This window comes from Balaenoptera musculus, chromosome 20 (genome assembly GCF_009873245.2).
Source record: "Balaenoptera musculus isolate JJ_BM4_2016_0621 chromosome 20, mBalMus1.pri.v3, whole genome shotgun sequence".
NCBI lineage: Eukaryota > Metazoa > Chordata > Mammalia > Artiodactyla > Balaenopteridae > Balaenoptera > Balaenoptera musculus.
Window position 1 is genome coordinate 45,860,254 of NC_045804.1, and position 14,034 is coordinate 45,874,287.

Genomic DNA, 14,034 nt, shown 5'->3' on the forward strand with positions numbered 1-14,034 from the left:
CAGCACAGCTTACCCGAGGCCCAGAATTGTTGCATCAGGGGTAGTGAAAGGCTCTGTTCTCTTATTCTGTCCTTAAGACTTACCTCGGACATTTGCCAGGCCGCCCCTCACTCAGAGGTTTAAGGCTTTAGAGAGGTGGGTTCAGGCAAGGGTGAAGGTTATCAAGGCTTCCAGCCTTTCCTACAGTGCCCGTTAATCTCCTGCACATCTGCACCCTAAAGGGAGGCTCCTTCTGGTCTCCCCCTCTGCCTGCAGGTTTTCTCACGAGCACCCGGTGCAGGTCTTGGAAACGAGCCTGAGAGGGGTGCAAACTGCCGACTATGCAGTTCCCAGAGGTTCCACGCTGTTGCACTAGCCCCACACTTGGCCCTTAGCAATTTGTTAAAAACCATAGTTGATTCCTTCCTGTCCGCTGGGATAGCATCTGCATCTTCCTCTTAGGCTCTGCCACATATGAAACAGTTCTTGGGTGTCCCCATCTCTTGGATTTCAGGAGACCTGGTTGCCTTCAGCTCTCTGATGGGTTCAAGAAATGTTGTGATTTTGCTGTTTATTTTTTTTCTCATTGTTAATGTTAGAGCAACACTCGAGCTTTCTGCATCTTGGGCAAAAGCACAACTGACCAGTGGATTTTCATGTAACATAGTATCAGAGGTTCAGTAATAAGATTTCAGATTCCACATTGCAACCAATCTTTAAGAATCTAGCACTCTTCCTCAAAAAACTTAAAGTAGAACTATCATATGATCCAGCAATTGCACTCCTGGGTATATATCCAAAGAAAATGAAAACACTAATTCGAAAAGATATGTGCACCCCAATGTTCATAGCTGCATTATTTACAATAGCCAAGATATGGAAGCAACATAAGGTATCCATTGACAGATGAATGGATAAAGAAGATGTGAGATATATATATATATATATATATATATATATATATATATATATATATATGGAATGGAATATTACTCGGCCCTGAAAAAAGAATGAAAAGTTGCCATTTGCAACAACACAGATGGACCTGGAGGATATTATACTTAGTGAAATAAGTCAGAGAAATACAAATACTGTGTGTTATCACTTATATGGGGAATCTAAATATGGTTTTTCCATTTGATTATTAGCTTAGTTTTGTTTTGTTTTTAATATTTAACCCACCTTAAATACCTGCTGGGTCACAGTGTATTGTCCTGGTATGTGTATCTGGGATTTTCATTCCTGTTCTAAAACTTCATTCCTTTTTCACAACTGAGTAATACTCCATTGCGTGTGTATACCACGTTTTGTTTATCCATTCATGTGTTGATGGACGTGAGCAATGCCATAATGAACACTGACATACAAATATCTGAGTCCCTGCTTTCAGTTCCTTTCTGTATATACCTAGGGTGTGGAATGGCTGGATCATATGGTAATTTTTAATCATTTCAATATTTAATCTCCTTCACATTAAATGGAAATGGAGACATTTTTTTCCATATTGTTCTGAACTTTAATATATTTTTCCTCTAGACAAGCCTGTTTTGTCTTCATTTAATCCATACAGACGATGTGTTTCAGATTAGTTACAGGCTTAAGTTTTTGTGTTCAGTACCTAATAATAATGCTGCTGCCTTCTCCGAAAAAGAAAATACCATGATGTTTTCTTTTAGTTAGCATGTCCAGCATTTGGACTATTTCCTTCCTGACCTGAGAAACACATCAAGTCCCACTTGTGTGCAACATGATTATTGAAAATGGTTTTAGGAAAATAGTATTGCCAAGGAGGAACACTGAAGTTTATTATTCTTCTGAGCCGTCTCCATGTACGTTGGCACTCTACAGGAGCCAAGAAAGAAGGTCAAGCATAACTTTTGCAATCTGCTTGTTCCCATGTTAAGGGCAGTCACAAGTTTAAACTACAGTCTCTGCATCTAAAGAGGAAAATGCCATTCATCACAACTGTAGCTGCTCTGGCTGTTAACCCAGGTTACTCTTGCTTTTGACTGCTGGTTGTTAGTGATGGAAGGAAAATTCCACCCTTAGTTTGAGTTTGCCCATGAGAAAAATTGCAGTATTGCTGCTGACAAGATGAAGCTTTCTGGGTTTTAGATCCTTGACAGGGGAAGTCATCCAGGTGTGTTTGAACAGTGGATGGGAATTTGAAACTATGTTACTTCGTGTAAGAACTTGACCTCCTTTTTTCTCTCCCTTCTTTCATCCATGGAAATATAGAATTTAGAGCAGCATGAATTCAGTTCTGTGGTGGTTCTGTCAACATTTCCATTCATAAATCCCTATTTTCAGGAGTCTGTAACATAGCTGTAAAATTTCCTTCACTCTAATTTGGACTCTAAGGTCTCATCTGGAAGGAGATTAGTTTTGCCAAACCAGAGATAATGCCTTTTTAGTCTGTTTTGGTTTGGTGTTCTATAGTTGTCTAAATCAAAGCTCTAAAATATACAAGACACTTATGGTCATTCATATAGAATTGGATCACATGCCAGGATTTCTGATTTTTGTTTCCATGGTATATTGTGGACCCTCTGAGCAGATGCTATGTTCACCTCTAGGCATTGTATGTGACACCTAGAATTTCATGTTGGGCAAACTACATTAGTGTCACTCTCATAATGGCCCCCAACCAGAAGGGGGATGTTTCTTCTACAGATATACTTACTGATAGGTAAATCTGATGGTCTAAATACCATCTTCTATAAAACAGAAGAGGTGAATTGAGGGGTCTTTACCCCATCTCCGACCTAGTTACTCACCCTTGTCTTCTTGTCATACTTCTGAACTTTTCTTGTTCTCAGTCACATGAGAACAGTAGGGACAGACAGCCAACTATTATTCATAAGATAATATCATTTATGCTAAGCCAAGTGCTATACTTTTTTTTTTTCCATCGAATACTTGGAGATTCTGATATTTGGAGATTTTGGTTTCTGGATTAGCATCTTGTGGTCAAGTTCCAGTACACTTGTCAGCCCTGTAGTTACCCAGATCTCTAGAATGAAGAAGGTACTGCTGGAAGACTAATGTGTCATTCTTGATTGATTCACTATAAGCAAAGACACATTTTGAGTTGCTTAGGCAGAAGGTACATTTTGATTTGTTTGTCTTAATATATAGTGCTTACGTTTTATTACAATATAAATATGTTTATCTTGGGGAATGCCCTGGTGATCCAGTGGTTAGCACTCAGCGCTTTCACTTCCAGGGCCCGTGTTTGATCCCTGGTCGGGGAACTAAGATCCTACGAGCCGCGAGATGCAGCCAAAAAAAACCCCCCAAAAAACAAAACAAAACCAAAAAAGCAAATAAACATGTTTATCTTACATTCTGCAAAACATTGTTGCATCGATTACTTTACTTCATCCTCCAAAGATGTGAATTAGGCCACATAGATGTTATTCTCCCAATTTTACAGCTGTAGGAACAGGCTCACACAGGTTCTGTGACTTGCCCCAAATTACACTGGGTGAGCTAATCACAGGTCCAGATTTTCTGATCTGGCCATCCCTGTGTATACCAAATTCTCTTTTTAAACAGGGACAAACTTTAAAAGCAAATTTGGGAGCCACTGTTTTTCTACTGTAGAACCTGAAAAGTTAACTGGTTCACAAGGGAATCCAAATAGTGACAGTGACTATGGCCTCCTTCACCAGCTGGGCCTCTCTCAGCCTGAAGAAGAAACTGGACCAAGAGAGGAACTCCAGGAGGGAAGGAGAGAACTGAGCATTCACCGCACACCTGTGGTCCTGAACACATGGGACCTAATCCTGAAGGAAAGTGAAACAGGAACAGAAAGTCATCCAGATGAAACCCCAAGGTGGGCCATAGCCTAAAGGGCTTTGGTACAGAAGGTGTCTCTAAAAAGCAGCTGAAGGAACATCCAGAAGTCAACCCCAAATGAAGCCCTGAATGAAAACCCATAATATAGATGAGAGTTACTGAGTGACTACAATGGGGGATTTGAATTTCACTTGGCAACTGGGAAGTCCTAGCTATTTGCGGGAAATAGTCCTTTGTTAAACTCAGGCAGATTGTTCCTTTAAATGTGCCCCCATTTTCTACAGTATTGCATTTCTGTACCTTTTATTCAGCAAAGCAACTGAGACTCTTGCTTGAATTTTTCCTTCTCCAGCTCCATTTGGAGTTGTTGCTTTAAATGCGCTCATCCTCAGGGGTTACCTTTCATCAAAGGAGGCTGTGCATGAGTGCATTCCCCACTCCCCGCTATTTCAGGAGGAACAGATTCTAAGTTACGGGCGATAACAGATATAAGCAGAACTTTAAAATCTGAATGTTCAGTCTTGTTTGGGTACTGCTGAATTTGTGTCCCAGCCCTGTCTTACAATTTTAATTTCTGGCTTGTTTCCTAAAAACAATAAAAATGAACTCTTTGGTTCACATTTTCAGTGGATGTGGTTTGCAGAAATCATAAATTAAAGTAACAGGTGGAACAGAGCATTTTAACAAATAAGGTGAAAATTACTCCTTTTGCCCTTTACATTCTTTTGGTTCACAAACTTGGAAAGAAATCTGTGCTTTAAATAAAGCCCCTTTATACTCAAGGTTTCTGAATGGGCTGTGGAGGAATTAATGTTAGCACCAATGCTTTGCCTCTGATGGGTGCCCGTCTGGCATTTGACCGGGGCTGCCAGGCCTGGAAGGTACCTAGTGTGTTCAAAGACACAGAGACGCGTGATGCTGTGCACATGCAGCCGTCCATGGCGGTGAGATTCCTGGAGCCTCTGCTCCTGTTTGGCACCTTTGCGGGGAATGGGCTGCATTGTTTTTATTGCTGAGAGTTCTTAAAGCACCTCTGCTCTAGCCGGGATGCCTTGTTTCCATAGCAACAGCTCTCAGTGGTGCCAGGCTAGCCAGTAGTGTCAAAAGAAGGGACATTCCATAAATAGAGACTACTTACCCGTAGGTGTCTGCCTTTAGTGGATGTCACAGGGCACTTTGTTTAGGGCTCATCAGATGTGGTCGCCCTCAGCAACATTTTTGCAGAGTCCTTTGCTTTCCAAATGATCCTGGCATTCATACTTCTTTCTATCGTTCTCATCTTCTAGTTATTTCTGTTTCTTACATATCCCTCACAAGCTCTTTAAAGACATGTCCCCATCTGCGATCTTTTTCTCTCCGTATCTAGCTTAGTACATAGAGTAGGCACTCAGTTTTTGTTGACGGGGCGAACAAAAGATCAAAACTTTTTTTCCCCTGGAGAATGGCTCATTTACAACATGGTTCAAGGAGACCACCCTCCGATCCATGAGCCACTCTTGTGTGTGTACCTGCAGATATTGAACTTAACCAGCCTACTTGCAAAGCTAAAGTACGGGTCGACAACCTTTGGTTCTTAGAGGGGCAGTCTCATCTGAAATGTCACACTCTATCTGGGAGATCTGGGAATAATATTAATAATTACCATTTAGTGAACCCCTTTTATGAGCTGCGTCCTCCGTCAGGATTCTCTCGACTGCAGAAGACAAAATCCCAGCTCAAACTGGCATAGGCAAAAGGGGGATTATTTGGAAGCCTCTTGTGTCTTGTTTTGAACAGTCAGTCTGTGAAAGAGTAGTTTCTCTGCTGGGCTTCTCAAACAGCAGAAGGCGGCACTGGAATACAGCTCTGGGTCTTCCTGTCTGTGTCTCTGTCCGGGTGTCGGCTTCATTGTCTCTACCTGGAGACCAGCTACTATCTAACCTAATTACACATCGTGGGGATGCCACCACCAGAGAGAGAGAGAAACTTTGTTTCCCAATTCTTTCTGAAAAATCACAGAAAAGCTCCAAGTGGCCCAGCTTAGGCCTGGTGTGCCTCTGGGACAGCGACTCAGAACACAGAGGAAGACTCCTGGGAGGAAGGCAGTACTGAGTAAACAGTACCCAAGGTGTTTACTGCTAAGCCCTGTTTTCCTAACAACAAGTCTCTGGGTTGGGACTGTTGTCCCTGTTCTAGAAATGAGTCTGTGCCTCCTAGAGGTTCGATGACTTACCAGAGATCACACAGTAAGTGGCAAGGCCGGCATTCGAATCCCAGTCTGCTGGTTCAAAAAACCCCTGCTTTTTACTAAAACAGTGCATTGTTTTTCCAAATAATAGGAAGGGAACCGGCAGACGGATGTAAAGTTGGACCACAGAAATGATAGCAGAATAAGTGGGAAAATATCATTTTCTTCCCAGTAACCTTGAATATTAGCACCTTTTTTTTTTTCAAAGAACAGAATGCCATATTAGTTCTTCTGAAAATGAGCAGCCTCTTCCTCCTTCCTGTAGTGGCAGCAAATGGGATCTCAGTTTTAAATCTCTTAAAGGCTGCCCGTGGGCTCACAGGATAAAGGCAATATAATTCTCTCATAGAGCAAACTGCAAAATTAGATGCATTTAAGAGCCAGAGGGGATGTTAATTTCTCAAGGCATTTCCATTGGCTGGGATCCGCTCTATCTACACAGGTGGCCGACACAGTTCTGGGGAGAAAAAAGAGATGAAAGAAGAAGAAAGCAGTGGGGTCTGTGCGAGGTTCCATGCTGCTTATCTTCTGCGCACGTGACCTAGTGTGGCTTTGGTAGCCTGTTCAGAGTCTACTTCAGGAGGCAAGGAAAATTAAGAATAACGGTTACGGTTAATGATGCACAAAAATACAGAGATAGCATAATTGGTTCTGCTGAGCCTTCTGGGTCAGCTCGGTGGGTCGCCTTGCATCCTCTGATTGCAGGATTTGAGTTAGTGAAGAGGACGACTACAGTCACTGCCTCCTAATAGCACCCTCCCATGCAGGCTGCAGCCACGCTCCCGTGCTCGATTCAGAAACTCCAGTAAGGGTGGATTGAAAGCAGACATTTTTGGGTGATTAGTTCTGTTTTTAATCCACGTACAGCCTGGAATGGAAAAGTAGCCACATTTTATTTTAAAGAGTGTCTAGGGACAGTGCCAGAATCTTTCTTTCAGCACATTTTCTGATTAGCTAGGTATAAAAGTATTTTAGTGTTACTTAAAAATAAAATCTTAACCTTTTGTAGGTCTTAGGATTTTTCCAGTTACAAAACACTCCTCCTCCTGTGTGATTGATTATTAGACATTAGATATCAAATATTAGGGTGTGTGTTGAGAATGGACTTGCTGACGGAATGAATGCTTCAGAAGAACCTTTTTGACTCTGGAAAGTGAATTATATTAAATTTCCTCGACTTCAGTGCATTGTTATAACAAGTGAAGGTATTCCAGCCTGAAAAAAAAATCTGGCAGACAGTTTGTCTTTCTTTAAGACTGTGAAATGTAAGATTGTGTGAGTCTTACTTGTTTGCTGAAAGAAAAAAGTGGTACCTTGAGCAGAGACAGTTCTGGTAGGATGCCAGATGGAGAGTAAGAGAAAAATAGGGATAGAAACCCTTTCGCTGAGAAAGGATCGTGGAAACTTCTTCAGCCCTGAGATCTAAGTATAGAACTGGCCCTTTTTGCCTTTCTTAGCAGAATGTCATATGTCTTAGAGTGTTTGGCCAGAAGATGATGGCTACAGTCCCATCAGCACATCCTTATACCATGACATGGCCAACAAGATCACAGAATTTCATGCAAGCTGTGCCCCAGAAGGTGAGCAGTTGCCGACAAGGGCCTCTGTAGTGCTTTTCCGTGCCATGAGGCAACATTTTTTAGAAGGTTCCGGGGGGTTAGAATTCACTCACCCCTGGCAGCATCAGGAGCATTAGATTCCACATTAGCCAAATAGATAACAGTTGCAGAAAGTGTGACGCTGTGTTTTTTTTTTTTTTAATTTTTAATTTATTATTTATTTATAATTTTTATTTTTGGCTGTGTTGGGTCTTCGTTTCTGTGCGAGGCCTTTCTCTAGTTGCGGCAAGCGGGGGCCACTCCTCATCGCGGTGCGCGGGCCTCTCACTATCGCGGCCTCTCTTGTTGCGGAGCACAGGCTCCAGACGCGCAGGCTCAGTAGTTGTGGCTCACGGGCCCAGTTGCTCCTCAGCATGTGGGATCTTCCCAGACCAGGGCTCGAACCTGTGTCCCCTGCATTGGCAGGCAGACTCTCAACCACTGCGCCACCAGGGAAGCCCTGATGCTGTGTTTTTGAACCACTGCTTACCGTTGTGCCTGGAGTTAGGGAAAGCCGTGGGTGTCGGCCTGCCTCATCCAGAACAGTACCCGCAGCACTGCTACTCTTCTGAGAAGCGCCCCACGATGTTTTTAATCTGTTGGCAAATATTTGTCGAGTTCCAGCTGTGCTCCAGCTTTGGTTAGATGCTGTAGTTGAGGTGATCGTACAATTTATCATCAGAGTCACTTTTGGAGTGAGAAGGAGCTAGTGGTAATTTATACTGAGACTAATTATCAGCTGGGCCTGTCATTCTGGCCACCAGAATGGGCAATTGCCTGAACCGTAGGGCATCTAAGAGTGCCATTCATATCCTTGGGCCACACTCTAAAGGGTACTTACAGCCCTGTTAGAGAGCTGGTACTTAAACAGTAAACAATTCAAGAACATTATAAAAAAGTCCTTCTCTTCTGTAATTGTCCCGTTACCCACCCCCCACCCCCCAATCAGTTTCTCCTCTTCTTGTTTACTCTCTTGTCTTCTCACAATAAAAGCTTCTTGAAAAAATAGTCTATACCAGGAGTCAGCAAGCATTTTCTATTAAGGACCAGGTAGTAAGTAGTTTAGATTTTACATGCCATCTGGTCTCTGACAACTACCCATCCCTGCTGTCGTGTGGAGCAAGTGGCCACAGACAATTCCTAAACGAATGGGATTGGTGTGATCCAAGCTGTCGTTGTTACAGAGACAGGTGGCAGATTGGGCTGGGCCCCGAGGCCATCATTTGCTGGCCCCTGTTCTCACACGCACTGTCTCCACTGGGATCACTCTTGTCAAGGTCATCAACGACTTCCCTGCTGTCCAGTTTGGTGGTCATCCTCTGTCCTAATCTTATGTGAATTTTCAACAATGTAAGACATAATCACTCTTTTCCTCTTCCTTCCAATGCTTTTGTTTGGCTTCTGTGACACCATAGTCCCTGATTTTCTCTCCTGTCACTGGTGGTTTTTCTCTTGCATCTTCCCTCCCTCCTTTTTTTCTCCTAGACTGCTAAACATTGGAGTGTCCAAGGGCTCAGCCCTGGGCCATCTTGTCTTCTCTTCTCTTCTCTTCTGTCTGTACCCTCTTCCTAGGTGATTTTTAGTCCTACAGACTTAAGTATCATCTGTAAGCTGATGACTTCTGAATTTCCGTTTCTCTCTTCCAAGCTCCAGACTCATATGTCCATCTTGATATCTCCACTTGATATATATGTATGTATCCCTAGGTGCAAACATGCATTTGCCCAGGCTGGTCAAAAGCCCTGGAAATAGACCTAATATCTGTGTAGCTTTCAACACCTATTATGTCATTGAGTCGTCCCAACAACACCTGAAGTAGGTGGCATCGTCACCACTTTGCAGACGAGGAAACTGATCCCCAGAGAGGTTGTCCTGCTGGTATGTGACAGCAGAGACAGGCCTCAAACTCCTGCCTTCTGGCTGGAAAGTGGCGGGATTTCTCACTGCACCACAACTGTTTTGGGGGTGCTGAATCTGGGAGTGAGGAAGGCAGGATGGTAGGAAGCAGAGAGGAAGCAGTTGCTGAGTGAGGCACCCTCTTGGGAGGGAATGGGTGTGAGAGGGGCTGCCAGTGAGACCCAATTCCATTCCGTCGCCCCTTTTGATTGGTTACTACTCTTCAGGTAAAACTTCCCGAGTTACGGACTTTGGTCTCTGATAGCAATGCCAACTGTTGTTCTAAGACCAAACCTTCTGATGATTAAAATACCTCTGTCCGGGCGGCAGAAATGACAAGTATAAAAGCTTCTTTGCTCCCCAGCCTTGGTAGATATAAGTGAAGCGATCCAGCAGAGCAAACGCCCACTCCCTGCCTGTCCCAGGAGGTGGTGTGAGCCGCTGTTTATTCGACTAGCATCACCTCAGACTTGGCAACAAACGGGCAGAGGAAGCTGTAACGTAGTCACACACAGCAGCTCGGCATCCTTGTCCCCAGGCGTGAAACCCCTGCAGATCCCAGAGATGAAGAAGGTCAGAAGAGCGCTCTGTCTGGGACTGAGCCACACACAGGGCGAGGAGCTGCAGGGGAAGGAAGGAGTCCCGGCATCAGGAGAAGTGGGCCTCCCGGAAACCCGGGAAAGACAGGGAGATACAATCCCTCCTTCCAACAAGGAAGGAACTTCCTGCAGCGGAAGCAGACTTAAGTTTGCTTTTTGAGGATGTTTTTCAGCCATAAAGAAAACGTGTTAGTTCACAGTCTAGATGTAGCTCTTCTGCTGGGTTCTGCTGAAGGCGGAGGTTCAAATAACTCTGTCAGGGCTTTTGACTTTCTCCCCACGTCGCAGCTTTGCTGTTTTTCCTCTCTCAGGGTGTTCTCAGGGAGGCCGGCTGTTTCCCCCTTGCAGGCACAGATGGCCACACACAGCTCTAGGGCGATGCTGGCCTTGGCATTACGTTTACAAAGGGCTCGGGAAGCCATGTTAGGACAGACCACTTTTTTTTTTTTTTTAATTTATTATTTATTATTTTTTTGATGTGGACCATTTTTAAAGTCTTTATTGAATTTGTTACACTATTGCTTCTGTTTTATGTTTTTGGTTTTTTGGCCGCGAGGCATGTGGGATCTTAGTGCCCTGACCAGGGATCGAACCCACATCCCCTGCATTGGAAGGCGAAGTCTTAACCACTGGACCGCTAGGGAAGTCCCGCTAGGCCACTCTTAAATCCAAAATAAAGTGCGTGCAATGAAATGAAGTGGGAGTTCTTCTTTGGCCGCTGCCTCTTTCACCAGTACGTGTGTTCTTCACGTGTGCGGCTGAGCGCCCTCTCCCTCCCCTAATACTGCTTCCCAGACTCACGCAGTTACCACTGTGTGTTGTAATGCTTTTAATGGGTGGCATCCATCTTTGTTGGTTTTTATTTCAGTGGAAACATTTAGCTCACCGTTAGGTGTAAGTATTCCTTTCTAACTTCATTTCATTGGTTTCCAAGTGGGGTACTTACAAATGTCTTTAAGGTTTGCCCACGGTTTTGGAGTCCCCGTGCACAGCTGTGATTGTTTTTTTTTTTGAAGGCACCGTCTTCTGGAACTCTCAAAACCCAGAGCTTCCCCTGCCCCCAACTTGGAGCCACCTGTGTCTCTCTTCAGACTTTTGAAGGTTACTGCATACGTGCACACACACACACAGACATACACACACACATACACACAGATGTGCATGTCTTATTTATTTGTTGTCATCAGTATGTGTAGTAATCACTGATATAGAGGGAAATAGTTTAGTTTTTAAATTAAAACTTTATGATGCAACTTGGCAAGAACTCTGAGTGTTTATTTGCCTGTATCCAAATGCTGGACTCCCTCTGCCGCTGCTGCTTAGGTCTCAGGTCTGGTAAAATTGTCAATGCAAGTGCAACGAAGCAAGAGAGCTTTAGGCATTTTCTTCTGAGGCTGCACTTGATCACAGGGTAGGGACTGGTGCTGCCTTGTTTTTCATTTATTCCTCTTATTCTAGGCACTTGAAGAGGCCCAGAAAGCGATTCAGCAACTCTTTGGAAAAATCAAAGATATCAAGGACAAAGCAGAAAAATCGGAGCAAATGGTGAGTTTCGGTTTCTTCCTGGCATTTTTGCGCCAGAAGAGGAAGTTGGCTTCTCGTCCAGTCATACTAGTTAATAGACTTGTTCTCCCTCTTCCTGCCAACTACAGCACCCACGTCTCCAATGCTGGCCCTGGGACGACATCCATTCAGGAGGTGCCGCTAGACATGTAGTGACTCACTATCTCTGCTGCCCTGTATTTGCAGCCCTGTTTTTAAACAGGGAAAGTTCTCTTCTTCTCCTTTCCCCAAAATAGTTTCCTAGTCATTTTGGATTCCTGTCTCTAGCAGTTGTTTATATCACGTGTTTCTCAGTTCAGATGTGTGACATGTGACTTGGCATTGCTTGAAAACTGGACCTGGATCTGGGAGGTGGGCCGCATCCTGCCTGTGATACGTGCTGAGGGGCTTGATTAAGCTCCCCCTCTATGCAGTGCTGCCCTCGGGTGATGTGCTCAGAGGCCTCCGCCGACCGAGGGGCCCGCCAGTTTCTTCCGCTCTTAATAAGAATAATAACTACCTCAGAGGGATGTTGTAAGAATTCAACGTATGAAGAGCACAGAGCATAGTACTGGGCTGGGGTTAGTTGCTTAATGAATGAAAGATATTATTAATGTCATTTTCTTCCCCCTACTCGTTTTGGTTATAAAAACTCCTAAACCCTCCCAGACTTCTCTGCCTACATCTTATTATAATCTACTCAAGAACAGATCCGAGGTCACACTCCCATGGACCCTTCAGTTCTCTTCAGTGGCCATTTGGCAAGACTGGACAGGCTGTGGAAGGCGGCGGGGGCGGGCCCGGCTTCAGCGGAGGGCGTGGGGCGGTGGGGTGGGAGAGGGGACACTTGGATACCATTAGTGAGCAGCATGGCCTCTGACGTCAGACCGCCTGCCTTCAGATCCACCCTCTCTCCTTCCTCCCTGGGGGCCTTAAGCAAGTTACTTACCCCCTCTGTACCTCAGTTGCCTCTCTGTGAAGTGGAGGTAATATTTGTGTGTACATCACAGAATTGTGGAGATTCGGTGAGCACTTAGGATTCTGATCTGCTAGTCTGGACCACGCTCCCTCTTCAAGCCGAGGGGGGATGCAGTAACAGTCTGAGTAGACCGCTCCTAACACCATTAGATGTTCTATTTTAAAGCAGTCTGGGACTTCCCTGGCGGTCCAGTGGTTAGGACTCTGCGCTTCCAATGCAGGGGGCGTGGGTTTGATCCCTGGTCAGGGAACTAAGATCCCATAAGCCGTGTGGTGTGGCCAAAAAAAAAAAAGCAGTCTGCTTCCCCAGACAGCGCTTTGCTAAAAGGAAGAAGAGGATATTTGTGGAGCTCTTCCATTGTGCCGAGCACTGTGCCCGTTCCTTTATACAAGTGATCTAACTTTGGCCTCACAACAGCCTTATGAACTCGGTTTTACTCTCATTATTATTTTTATGTTTGACCATTTTATCAGTGAGGAAACTGAGACTCAGTGAGGCTAAGCCACTTGGTCTAGGACACCGAGTTGGTGAGTGGAAGAGCCGAGATTCAACCCGAGAACTGTCTGACTCCCAAACCTGCCATGTCCTGTTCTGTCCTTTTTTGGCTGCCCAGGGGTAACAGTTAAGGTAAATGAACGACCAGCGTTCTGTTTTGCGAACCGGTCTCGTGTGACTTTGGCCTGAGCACCCCTTGCGTGAGCTGCGATTAAGGGCTAAATTATTTGGGGAATAACAAGAAGTTGGGTTTGTCTAGAGAAGCACAGGGTGTGTGATGGGGAGAGATGGGGAACACTGGGAGTGAAGGGACCAGTGAGCTCCGGGGCAAAGCAGCGAGGGCCTGAAGGAGGAGCAGGACAGATTCTTGAGATGAGGCAGAGGAAGAATGTTCAGAATTTAATGACTGACTAATGATGCAGGACCTGCAGGAACAAGAAGAGTGGTAGATGACGCTGACTTTTACAACAGTAGTTCAAGACCCCTGATGCTAGTGCTGGAGCTAAGGAACCCAGGAAGAGGTACAGGGATTTTCTTTTTTGGTGGGAAAGAGAATGATGATTTATTTCAGGGTTGGAAGGGTGATTAGATTATAAGGCCGAATTCCTATATCTAGTTTATTATATCATTCTTGATCGTCTTTCCCCCGAAACTCAGTAATTTGGTAAAGGCGTGGTAGGTTCTTCACCTCTTCCCCAAACCCCCACCATAGAAATAGAGACATTTTGGTGGCCTGAGGGTCACAGAGAGAGCAGGCTTGATGGGCCAAGTCCCCGTGAAAGAGGCTTTTTCTGCTAGGATCCAGGTCAGCCTTGCGGGTTTGTGGGTGTGGATTTGAGCTGTACAGGTCGTGACCTTTACTTCATAACTCTACCCAGGATGATCAAATTCTAAAAAATCAGGTCATGTGAATTTAAC

The 14,034-nt window shown here is 44.6% G+C and overlaps 1 protein-coding gene across 7 annotated transcripts in view; it reads left to right on the forward strand.

Moving 5' to 3' along the window:
- Positions 1–14,034, forward strand: part of VPS53 (VPS53 subunit of GARP complex) — a 146,869-nt gene that overhangs the window by 19,253 nt on the left and 113,582 nt on the right. For all 7 annotated transcript variants that reach the window (XR_005017674.1, XR_005017675.1, XR_005017676.1 and 4 more), the window contains one exon: positions 11,559–11,645. Coding sequence is in view for 1 of the 7 variants with exons in the window: in XM_036835522.1 (XP_036691417.1) it covers positions 11,559–11,645 (87 nt within the window). In the remaining 6 variants the exon portion in view is untranslated. The remainder of the gene's footprint in view (positions 1–11,558; positions 11,646–14,034) is intronic.